Source organism: Marmota flaviventris, chromosome 12 (assembly GCF_047511675.1).
Source record: "Marmota flaviventris isolate mMarFla1 chromosome 12, mMarFla1.hap1, whole genome shotgun sequence".
In the NCBI taxonomy this organism is placed as follows: domain Eukaryota; kingdom Metazoa; phylum Chordata; class Mammalia; order Rodentia; family Sciuridae; genus Marmota; species Marmota flaviventris.
Window position 1 is genome coordinate 27813226 of NC_092509.1, and position 12789 is coordinate 27826014.

Sequence of the window (12789 nt, forward strand, 5' to 3'; positions counted from 1 at the left end):
TCGTATATCCTCTAAGAAGACCTGAGCTCTGTCTTTGGAAGTCTTAGGGAAGATGAACTCACTTCGTTTGGCTAAATAAGAAAGTGAGTGGACCTGCAGCTTGCGAGTGAAGGCAGGGCCCCAGCCAGAGGGCCTGACCCGGATACTGTCACCTTCAGACTCCTGAGGTGGCCGCCTGGCGCAGAGAGCATTAGCCCCGCATTCTGTATTGAGAAGGACCTCAGAGGGTTTATTTTCTGCTCTGCACTCCCTCTGTGACTGAGCTCAGTGCTCTCCTGTCTGACATGGAGGGACAGTAGCTTCCGCTTGTGCACTGTACTCGGTGGGGTTGTCAGGACTGGGTTAGTTGATAGATGCCAGAGCCCTTGGTAAATGTCAAGTGGTACATGCCATCTGGTACCCTGTGATCATTCCCATGATTCCTCTTCCCTCTAGGGAAGTAATGAGTGAAAAGGGTTATCTAACTTTTCCAGTGGTCTCTCTTCTCAAGGAAAGCCATTGAGTGGAAATAAAAAAAAAAAGTGGGCAGACATTCTATTTTTATTTTGGTCAGATGGCATACCATAGACTTTTACATTTTAAAATTACAGTTCAATGGCCTCAAGTACATTCATGATATTTTGTAGCCATCACCACCGTCCGTCTTCAGAACTTTTTCATTTTCCCAAACAGAAACTCTGTCCCCACTGTACAATAACTGTCCCTCTCCCTTCCCTCCAGCAACCACTGTTCTATTTTCTGTCTCTATGGATTTTACTCAACTAAAGATCTTGCATAAGTGGGACCATATAGCATTTGTCTATTTGTGACCAGCTTATTTCAACGAGCCCACATCCTCAAGGTTCATCCATATTTCAGCATGTGTCAGAATTTCCTTTTTAAGGGTAATAGTCCATTGTGTGTGTTGACCACGTCAGTGGGCACTTGGATGGTTTCTACCTTTTAGCTGCTGTGAATAGTGCCGTGAATGTGGGTGTGCAAATCTCTGTCCAGGTCCCTGCTTTCCTTTCTTCTGGGGATGTCTCTGGGATTGCAAATGCAGGCTAGCCTTCATTCTGAGATGATGGGACAACTATATCCTTGGCTTTGCGGCATGACTTGGTAACTGTGGCTGGGGATTCTTTGTCTGTCTTCAGCCTTCTCCGAGCCCTTCCACAGATGCCTCGTTGGCTGGCTCAGGATTGTCAAGCTGGGGACTCCTGTACCTATCTGTGCCCAGGATCATAAACAGTCCCTCCTTCCCACAGTTAGGGACACTACTGTATCACCCTGCTCCAGCTCCCTGCAGCAGCCCAGAGTTAGGGACTCAGGTGGAAACCGAAGGGGAATGAGTGGGATATCTGGCACAGAGTCACCCAGGGTGCTTGAGCCCTGATGTTTCTCCCCATTACACTCCTTGTTCCACCTTCTGGGGGATGGGGGAAGGAAGCACGTACCTACTCCAAAGTTAAGGGTCTTCTTCCATCCAGGGGCCCTCTGTGAGGTGAAGCCCCTCAGTTAGAGCAGAGGGAGGCAGGGGTCCTGCGCTCAGGGCAAGTCTCCGATATTGTTCTGAACTGGTTTTCTTGGGCCAAAGCCACTGGCAGTGACCAAGTATTATCAGCGCAGTTTGATTTCCTCCATCACCGTTGTGGATTTTTAATGTCTTAATATTTAATGATTATTGTTCTGGCTGGTTCCAGAAGGCTCAGCGTAGAGTCTTCTGAGGGGAGAATCCTACTTGCTAATAATTTATGGATTTGGGCAGAAGGTCCTTGTTCTGACATTTTCCCTGTGAGTATTTTGTGGATGGACCATATTCTGCCCCTCAGGTTTGTGTAATTGGATTCCAGCCTTAAAGACAGATGGAATTCTGTCCTGAGAGTTAGCATTCCAGTAGGATCTGTGTCCCGAGGACCCACAGTCGGGTGCACCAACTGGACGGGAATTCCTCTCTCTGGAAGGGATTTTTAAATTATGTGTTTGTCTTCTTGGGTCCTGTCAGATGGGGAAGGAGAGCGAGGGCAGGTACATCCTCCTGGCTGAGCCAACACTTTGCTCTTGACTGAAGAATGCAGCCCCAAAGCCTTGGGGCCACATGGATGCTTCTGGTGGTTTCTATCGATGCAGCAGAGTTTGTCTCTAGTCGTGGTTGTGTAGAAGACATCTTTAGCATCTCTCGAGGAACTCAGAGATGCTCCTGAAGTTGGGGAACGGAGAACAGCTCAGTATGTCATGGGGTTTCCCTGGCTAGTGTACTGTGAACCCAGTCCCTGAATCTGGAGACGGTGGAGGAGGCTGTCTGTGTGTCTCAGTTCTTGGGGCCTCTGTCCCCAGCCCGGGTGTGGCACCTCTGGGGAGAGAGACAGGCTTTCTGGTTCCAGACATCTTGGTTCCAGTGTGTGGCTGTGTCCTAACAGAGTTAAATTTATATTTTCAGGCAGGCACGTCTTCCCCACTGTGTGGTCCTTATTTGTTTGTTTGGTTTGAGAAGGAAATAAGCTGCTTAATGAAAACTTGCCTACCCCTACCGATTAATTAACCCCGTGTCAATACCACGTGTTGCACCGACTCACACTGTAATTACATCGTTACCTATCTGCAAGAATTAATTCAATGTTTGTGAAGCGCTCTGAAACCTTCCTGTGGGGAATCTGGGAATTTCAGTAGGACTTTCTAGTCTGTGTGGAGGTGAGAGGGGCTGACAAATGCAGATAGACCCGGTCTTTCTCTGCAGGAGGATCCTGCCCCAGGACTCTTCCTGTTGGCTCCAGGGGAATGCTGTCACCCCTTTGTGCAGGTGGCCCTGCAGATGGCCATCCTAGGTCATCCTGCGGTGTCCCTTTGGTCCAAACCTGTGTCGACATCCACTGTCCATTTGTGGGAGGACACACTTGTCTGGGTTTTTCTTTGCACGGGGATGTTTGTAAGGAGCCGTGCTGGATAAGCAGCAGCTGTAAGGCCTGCGATCAGACCTATTGCTGTCCTTACCCAGACTTTGGAGATAGGATCAGAGGAGCAGCCGCAAAACTAGAATTCTGGACTCTTAAGTCTTCTTTTTCTCTCTCTCTCTATTCACAGTGGGGCTTTTTCTGAAGTGGTTTTAGCCGAAGAGAAGGCAACTGGAAAACTCTTCGCAGTGAAGTGCATCCCTAAGAAGGCGCTGAAGGGCAAGGAAAGCAGTATAGAGAATGAGATCGCCGTGCTGAGAAAGTAAGTGTCAGGAGGCCGCCTGGCCCTCCTCCCACGCTGGCCCCGTGTCCTTCCTCCTGCCTGCCAGGCTGGGCTTCCCAGAGGTCAGAGGGGCCACTGGCTGCTGGCCGGAGGCCTCTGCAGATGATGACTGACACTCACACAGCACTTCCCAAGCCCTTTCCACTTAGATCTGGTCTGTCTAATAAAATCCACTGGCAGCCATTGGAGGTAGTTAGCCTTTCCACAGAGCCCAGATGTCAGGCAGACTTGAAAGGAGAGCCTGCCATTCATTCTGGCTGAGTGACCAGTTCCTGAATAACAGCATCCCCTCTGTGCAGTGGAGTTCACCTCCTCTCCACTGCAGGGTGTGGAAAGGGGAGAGTGACCAGGCGCTTGCCAGGTGTGTGCAAAGCGCTGACCTCAGCCCTGCTGCACAGGAAGTGCCCCAGGAAGGGAAGCTGCCGCCACCCCTGCTCTGAGCACCATTATGATTGCTGTTACATTGGCTTTCTTTTATAAGAGGGAGATGAAGCTCACAAAACAAAGACCCACATCCAAAGCCTCTTTCTGTGCAGTTCACTTGTGGCAGAGCTGGTTCTGGGCTTTGGGATGGTGTTTTCCTCCTCTCTGCCACAGACATGGCACGGGACACCCAGAAGAGTCCAGTGTTGATTGCCTATGTGCTTCACCTCTTCATTGAGTTTTAGTTTTGCTTCCATGTATAATAAGACCGAATCAAAATCCCGTCTCCCCCTCTAGAAAATGTGCACACAATCTATTCTGATGTGGACGGATCCACGCTTTAGTGTTGTGCTCGGGCGTTTCTCCCCACCGCATTAGAATCGAGCCATTGTCTCACCAAGTTTGGGGGAATGAGCCCTTATATGGCACCTGCTTTTACTTGTCTGGCATTTATCTGAACAGTGAGCTATGGAAATTTTTGTGTTGCTATTAATAAAAGATGTTCGAAATATCCTTGAAATTTTTGGGGTTTGGAATCACAACCTAGCAAGAGTCCTGGTACAGATAAACACAGCAGAGCGGGAGCAAGCCTTCTAGGGCCTGAAAACAAAATGTCAGACATTCTGCATTCTTCCTGCAGAAGCCGTGCCTCACTCATGTTCTGGGACCATCGTGCCCCACTGAACAATGCTTCACCACCATCTGTCCAAACCCAGCACCACGGAGGTGGTCAGGACGGTCCATCCTGTTCTGACCTTTGTGTGACTCAAACAAGAACCCAGAGCATTTCTGATGTGTATTTCAGGACAAATGGGTCTCAGTAGCTTTTTAGTGTCAGGGTTTTTGCTTATTTGTTTGGTTGTTTGGTTGGTTCCTAGGTTCTCTGAATTGTCTATTAGGGACCCAAAGAGTTTCAGATTGTCCTGAGAGGCATCACAGGAAATGATTCTATGGAAGGGAGTCTGGAAAAACAAATTAAGAACATTAGCATCAAGCAGGAAAACACTATGTTAATGAAACATTTATTTAAATTGCCCATCTTCCAATATGAAATCAGTGCTCAGAGAAATGATCCGCTGGTGCCATGAAGTTGTAGATATTTGGCATTTTAGAAAGACTTGTGGGTAGCCCCAGGGCCTTTCAAGGGTTTGGCTTTGGGCACGGGGCATCTACTGCTGAACTGAGGGTGGCACCTTTGTTTTTATGTGGCTCCCTTGTGGGCTTAGAAGTAAAAACACCGAGGAAGTCAATTTCTATTCTTAATGTTATTTTCCATCCACATCCCAGGAGTCATGGATGTAGGTATTATAAGCCAGTCTTGGTTTATGCCACGGACACTCTGCTTTAATTTAACAGGGTAGTGTCTCTACCCTGTGTGTGACTCATATAATCACTTCCAGGGTGAGGGCATTGAAAACCTGGGGCGCCGGAAAGGATTTGGAGCAAATCATTTTGATAGTTTCTCACTATCATTCGCTGTGCAAGCGCTTCAAGCATGACTCTTCTTTCAGGAGTCAAGAACAAAGAAATGATTTCTTGGGGGATAGGAAGTGATTTATCTCTTGTACTGATTTATTTATTTATTTATTTTGGTTCTCTGAAAGTGATTTAAAAGTAGAATAAGAGGCAGTTCCACATCATAAGCAGCCCAAAGAAAGAAAACAGTTTGGAATGACTCTTAAAATACTGTCATGGAGACATTCAGTCATTAACAAATATTAATCAGTTTCCTAGCCTGCATCTGGAAGCACTTCTGGGCTTGTTGTAGATGCAGTTCTTGCCCCCTGAGATCTAATTAGTGCAGTCAAGTTTTGGATGCTGCTATATAAGCATGACCAGGCGCCTAAGAGACGGGATTCCTAGTTCTTCTTTTATTTATTTTTTAAAATTTATTTATTTATTGTTGTGGTGCTGGAGATTGAACCCAGGGCCTTGTGCATGCGAGGCAAGCCCTCTACCAACTGAGCTATATCCCCAGCCTCCTGGTTCTTCTTTCAGAGTGGGGTTGAGGACAGGTTGTGTAGAAGGGGGATGTCCATATAATGTGTATATTTTGCTGGGGCAGAAAGGCAGAAGACATTCCAATCAGAAGGAGCAGCCCAAACAGAGGTTCGAGATGGGAGACAGGCCAGGGGGCTCGGGAACTCCAAGTGGCTCCTATCACCAGAAAAAACAGTTCAAGGTGATGCCTGGGGGGGACCTGAGGTTGGATTGTGGAGGGCCTTGTGTACCCTACTTTGGACTTTGAACTTATCCCTGGGAAGCCACCAAGGGGTTTTAATGAACAGAGCACCATGACCAGGATTTTTCATGAAGATTATTGTGGCAAAACTTATTTAGGTTGGAGGTAGAGGACTTGCTATGGAGGGAGAGTAGTTAGGAGGTCATCGGAAGAATCAGTAGAAAAATGAAGAAGCTGCAAATTAAAACAGGGGCTGTGGGGTTGAGACTGATGTGAAGGGGTGAGCTCAGTGACATCTCCAGGATGTAGAGATTTGGAAGGAGTAGGAGACGTCGAGGGAGAGATAGGATTCCAAGATAAGCATGGGTTTCTGATGTGGATGCCTGGATGGCTAGTGACCTCATTAATTGAGATCAGAAATATAAAAGTAGGAGGGTAGGTGACGGGTTCTGACTTGGACATGGAGAATTGGGGCTCTTGGGGATGTCCAAGTGGAGATGACTAGTTGATTATCCAGGGCTGGAGCCCACCTGTGATCTGCACTTGCTGGATATTAAAATTTTCTGAAACAACATACTAAAAAATACTTTTGACCCTTTGAATGAGTCATTGTAGATGGTGGTGGTGAGGGGTCCCTGGTAGACCTGCTTTATTCTGAATTCTTCCATATCCCCTGGTTGTTAGTATATTTACATGCTGTTTCCTCCAAGGAGGCCGGTTTGAGAGGCTGCTTGCCCTCCTACCTGCTAAGTTTATTGTAGGGTGAGAGATTTATTTATTTCATTGGGTAAAAGTAATGCAGCTAATATATCCTTATGGATGTCTTTGTACTTGCTCTGAAAATAGTTCCAAAATGATTTTTTTCTACTTGATAAGTAGATATTAAGCCAAGCTCCAAGGGAAAAACCCCCGATAAGCATCGTGGTAGGCTGTTGCTATGCAGCAGGGAGAGCTGCTGGCCTGAGCTGGTGTTCAGTGGGCTGGATCTATATGACTCATCACGAGCTTTTCCAGACAGAATGGCTAGCTGCATTTGCACGCACGGAGCTCTTATGCATATGGAATAGAACATCATCCACGATATACACCTTGCTTGGATTATAGTTTATGATTTCTGTGGTATTATTGAGTTAGAGGGCAAGCGCTGCCCAAATCTAATTTTAAAGCAACACATAAAGCACTTTAGCTGGGATAGAAAGGCAAATATATAATCAGTCTGCATTTAAAGGAGAGGTGAAGAGAGGAGATGCATGAAGCTGAAGAAATAAGGGACAGAAGAAGCAAAACATATGAATCTAGAGCAGCCCTTGTATTCCTAGTAGGGGTAACTTGTTGTAACTTTAAATCTGACTTGTTCTGGCTCCCACAGCTTAGTTCCAACAGGAGGCTGGCCCTGTTGGCTTGTTTAAATCACTGCCAAATGCTGGTTTATTGTGTGTGTCAGAGAAACATGTACGTCAATAGCAATTCATTGATTGGGGGGAGAGCAAAACCACTTTTCCAATAACTGAAAATGGCTAACCTCTAGTAAAGCTGATACTTGAATTTCTCAGGCACCAGTAAAGCTTCTGAGGATCTATCTGATGTACTTAGAAGGGGACTCAAAAGTCTCTGGAGAGGTAACATTGGGATGGAGGATGTGAGTAGGAAGTGTGTGAAGTAATGGCTCAATGCCATGTGATCACACCCAGGGAATCAGGCATTGCTCTCGTGATCCCAGAACCCTTGGTTACCTGGAAACTCCTTATTGAAAGTTCCCTTGATTAAAAAAAAAAAAAAAGCAATTTATGTAAAACAGGGCTTGAGGGGTGTGGTGGTGAGTTACTTGGTGGTGGTTATTCTTGTGTTGTGTCGTGTGGGCCAAAGTCTTGCCATGGGTATGCACGTGTGAGCTGTCTACTGAGGACACTAGGCCTGCTGGGTTCTGGTCACTGCCTATCTTGTACCTATTGAAACCAGACTCTGTGGAGGCACCTGGTCCCGAGCGTGGCTAACTGCCTCCCACCACATTAAAACAATAAATAAATAAAATAAAGGTATTGTGTCCATCTTGTCTTGCCTTGTTTGATGTACTTCATCTCTTATTATGCTTGATGCTGGGGCCTTGCTCAACTTCCTTTTGAGTTAGGTCCTTCCTTCCAGGGAGATCATAGACTCAGCCGAGGTCAATGTGTATTTTATTGACCTGGGAGTGTCTGTAAGAAGAAATAAAATGGGTCTGATGCCAGTGCAGCTGTAGAGACCGAGGAGACACATTGGGCGTTTCCAGGTGCCCTTCTCACGTGCTTTGTTCATCTCAATAATCTAAGAACATTTTGGGTTTGACTTGAGATCAAGAATCAATGCGTTTGAATTCTATTAACTTCTTGGATATTGCCCACCCCTTGAATTGAAGGGAAATAGAATTGGCTGTAGTCCCCACTGCAAGACAAGGATATTCGGATGAGCCTGGGCAGGCCTGACCACTGTGTCTCTGCAGTGCCCCTCCCTGTGGTGTCTGCTTCCCAAATATTGCGTGGAGTGTAGCTCTCGTGGAACAGTTAGTTGGCCTCCTCCAGCACTGTGGGAATGAGGGTTTAGACGCATGTCTGAAGCTGGCCCTCCCACCTTCATTCCCAAAAGCCATCTGCTTGATAGAATCCAAGCTTCTTTGTAAGCCAGCCCTCTGCTTGGCGATCTCTAGTTTTTACCTCTCCACCCACACCGTGTTTCATTTGTCCCTCTGAAAGGAGCAGATGATTGCCTCTGTCCCACTTTCCTGCTTCAGGAAAAGCTCTTCAGGGTGTCCCCCTTGATGATGTCCAAATGGGCCCTTGCCTCTGAGATTTCACAGCACCAAGGTCTACCTGACTCTGATGTACCATGTCTGCTTTCTGAGACTGGATTTCCTGAATCCAGCCCTGAACTAAAGGCACAGCAGTGAGAAGGGAGACAAGGGGTGGGGGAGCCAGTGAGATTAAGGAGGCTACAATCACTGGGACTTAGATGCTGATTATCTGAAGGGGGGTTAGGGGAAAGGAGAATTCTGCACTAACTTCCAATTCTCCCTGGCTTTGGTGACTGCATTAGCTAGGGTTCTCCAGAGAAAAAGACCAAATAGAATAAATGGAGATGTACACAGGGAGATTTATTATGAGGGATTGGCTTTTGCAGTTATGGAGGCCAGTTACAGAGAAATTCTACTGTGTGCCATCTGAAAGCTGAAGACCCAGGAAAGCCAGCGAGTGAGATTCAGCCCCAGCCCAAAGGTTTGGGAACCAGAGGAGCCACAGTATAAGTCCCAGCTTGAGTCTGAAGGCCTGAGAACCAAGAGTACCAATGTCTGAGGGCAGGGATGACTGTGCCAGCTCGAGCAGAAAGAACAGATGCTTCCTTCCTCTGCCTTTCTGTTCTGTTCTGGCCTCATGGGGTTGGGGGATGCCCACCCACATTGGTGAAGAAGACCTTTTTCTCTCGGTCTACTAATTTAAATAAAAGCTAATGTCTTTCAGAAACACCCTCAGGGACACACTAAAATAATGCTTTACCAGCTATGGAGGCATCCCTTGACCCAATCAGATGGACACACAAAGTGAACCATCACAGTGAGTAAGGGGATGGCAGCTCTCTCCACCAATCCGGTGTATTCTAGAAGAGGAGGCAGCTGAGAGGCAGAGATGGTTCTCCTATGGCAACAGAATGCACTCAAATCGCTTAAATCAAGTCTGACTGTTCCTGCCACCTTTAATACTATATATATCACTCTGTAGGTGTTTCGAGTAGTGGAGGAAACAATGTGTTTTAACACGCTTTTTGAAACAGTGTCAATCATGTGAATGCTCATTTCCTTGTGCCACCTCCCTGTCCTCTATTGTGGGTGTTTACTCAGGGAGTTCAGCTGTGTGTAGACGAGGTGGTGGTTCAATTCCTCTCATGATATATCTTGGCAAATATTGTCTCCCTTCTTCTGTAAACTTACATTTGCTAATGATTTATACAAATGCCACTCAAATGATTCCAAGGAAAGTGGTGTGTGTGTGTGTGTGTGTTAGAGCCTAGTATTTCTAAAAAAAAAAGTGTGAACAACTTGCATTGGAGAATCACACTACATGAAAGATTAAGTGGAAGGATAATGAGAGAGATGACGATGGCAAATACAGAACACAAAATAAATATACACCAAAGGTTTGCTATTACTGTTTAACTTTTAGTTGGGTCCATTCTGTCTTCTACATTTTGTTGGTGTTATTTATATGGGTAAATAAATTATTTTAGTGAAACTTTACATCTAACTCCCTATTTATTTTAAATTATATATAATTTGTGAATGCACTTCATTTAGCATATTTGAAATCCAAGGTTATTATTTAGATGGTTTAAATAATTGTTTACCTGGCTCAGTAGTAGAGTGCTTGCCTAGCGGGTGTGAGGCCATGGGTTCAATCCCCACTACCCCACAAACAATATTCACCATTTGAAAGCTATAGAATGAGCTTTTTCTCTCAGGTCTTAAAATCAAAGTCAGGGGCTTTGCTGGTCAAAGTCAGGATTTGGTCAATGTATAATCAAAGGAGTTTTTTTTTTTTTTTTTCTAAATTAATCGTTGTATGGAATTTGACAAATGATGTTTAATATCCATTTAAAGACACTTTTATAAATATTTTAAAAATAGTCTTCACTATATGATACAGACAAGTATTAATTATCATCTGGGAATCCAGATACATACAAGGATATTAAACAAATATATTGCTGTAGTAGATGTGGTATTTTGGTTCTTGTTAAAGGCTACAGAACTGATGGACCCAAAACCCACATGTATATGTACCTATGTATATACACGTATGTAAATATACTATATATTTGTATAAATACACACACATGCACAAATGTTAACCACATATCAGTTGCTTACATCTTTTTATTGAAAACTTGGCTTCATTCTGTAAATTGTACCCTCAAGACTGTCAAAAATCTGCTGTTGAAGGTACCTGAAGAAGATAATTAAGCACACAAAAGGTTTTTTTTTTTTTTTTTTAGAGAGAGAGAGAATTTTTATATATTTAGTTAGTTAGTTAGTTAGTTTTCGGTGGACACAACATCTTTATTTTTATTTTTATGTGGTGCTGAGGATCAAACCCAGCGCCTCATGCATGCCAGGCGAGCGTGCTACCGCTTGAGCCACATCCCCAGCCCACACATGAAAGGTTTTTAATGTTAAAATGTTCTAATGTTAGGTATTATACAAATAGTAGGTATTCCCGCTGTCATTATATTATCGGGAGAGCTTGAGATATTTTTATGAAGAAGGAAAGAGCAGAAACTGTTTTGACCATTTTATAGAAAGGTGTGGAATATGTAATTTGGTGAGTGAGGGAACCCAGGTGGGAGCAGAGAGCCCTTACCTGGGGGCTGTCTCCATCTTTCTGTTAGGAAAGTACCTTTGGCACTTGGGACACCTTAGCAGAAACCAATAGAGAACCTAAGTCTCATGACTCCCAACAACAAATTGTAAGAAATAGATGTCAATTAATTAAATTAATAGATAACTTTCAAGTCAGAATACAAACTTTTGTTCCAACCTCGTCTTCTGAAATCCAGAGTAATTTATACAGATCCTTTGAAATTTTAAGTCCAGGTATTCTTCTTTTTGATTTAAAAACTATCTAGGACTTCTATAAGCACCGTTTTATTGAATCCTCACAATAAACCAGCAAAGTGGATATTCCTATCCCCCAGAGGAGGGGACTTAGATTTAACATAATGCAATAAATAGGTAGAGCAGGAGGTCAAACCAAGTCTTCCCTTTCCATTACAACTAGATCTATCTGGTGTCTCCTTGTTCTCCCCGAGGAAAGGGGCCACATATTCTTGGTACAGGCTATAGCAGATACTCAATGGTGACAGAATAAATCTCTTACCATAAATTGTGAGCTGATTAGCTTAAGAGTCAACCTTCCTAAGTTTGCATCCTGTTAGAAGCTGCCTGACCTTGGGGAAGTTATTTCAACCCCTGCATCCATTGTCAAGAAATGGGGGTGATGGGGCTGGGGTTGTAGCTCAGTGGTAGAGCACTTGCCTAGCATGTGTGAGGCACTGGGTTTGATCCTCAGCACCACATTAAAACAATAAATAAATAAAATAAAGGTATTGTGTCCATCTACAACTAAAAAAAATTCTTTAAAAAAAAGAAATGGGGGTGATATCAGGACTGCCAGGTGCTGAAGAACTCACATCACACAAGGATTACTTCCATGCAAGCCTCCCTTTGGAGCCCAGGGAGGCCCTGATGATATAGGAAACAGTGCCAGCAGTGATGAGGTGGTGGCCGCTCTCCAGTGGAGAGGACACTGTAGTGATGTACTCAGTGTAGTGACAGGGTTGTCAAGATTATGTCAGCTACTGTTTTTTTGCTGGAAAAACAAAGAAAAAAATCTTATCTCTTACTGTTTGCTTTTGATGTTAGACATAGAGTGTTAGTACTGGAAAAATAGCTGAGAGATCATGGTCCATTTCTCCTGACTTCCAGAAAAGAAACAGAGAGAGTGAAGAGACTGGCCCCAGGCTGCACAGCTAACCAGGGCAGATGTGGGGTCAGATGGATGGTTTCTGGGATTTTACTTGAGAATCGTTTCTTCATAACCACACTACCTGGTCTTGCAGAGTATCCTGCAGGAGAAAGCAAGAAAATAACTCTCCCTCATCTTTAAAAGCCCCTTGACATGTTTGGCAAGGACTAAAGAATCTACTTCCGCTGCTTGGCCAGATTCCAGGGTGGGATATTGAATCTGGGTTCAGAAATTCCCCCTGTGATTTCAGTTACGTGTGCTCTTCTTTCTGACTCTCCTCTTTGGCGGTGATGCTGTCCTGCGGTGGGCTGCCTGGTCACTCTGGTGTTCTGCCCCAAGCTGCTTCTGATAGTCTCTGGTATTCGTTGGAAAGGAGCTCAGAGGCCAGTTGCAGAGCCTGTGTTAAGAGGAAACATTGGAAAG

The 12789-nt window shown here is 44.8% G+C and overlaps 1 protein-coding gene across 3 annotated transcripts in view; it reads left to right on the top strand.

The window, feature by feature from the left end:
* Window positions 1–12789, top strand: part of Camk1d (calcium/calmodulin dependent protein kinase ID) — a 388616-nt gene that overhangs the window by 156809 nt on the left and 219018 nt on the right. For all 3 annotated transcript variants that reach the window (XM_027944816.3, XM_027944819.3, XM_027944817.3), the window contains exon 2: window positions 3061–3192. In XM_027944816.3, the coding sequence (XP_027800617.1) occupies window positions 3061–3192 (132 nt within the window). The remainder of the gene's footprint in view (window positions 1–3060; window positions 3193–12789) is intronic.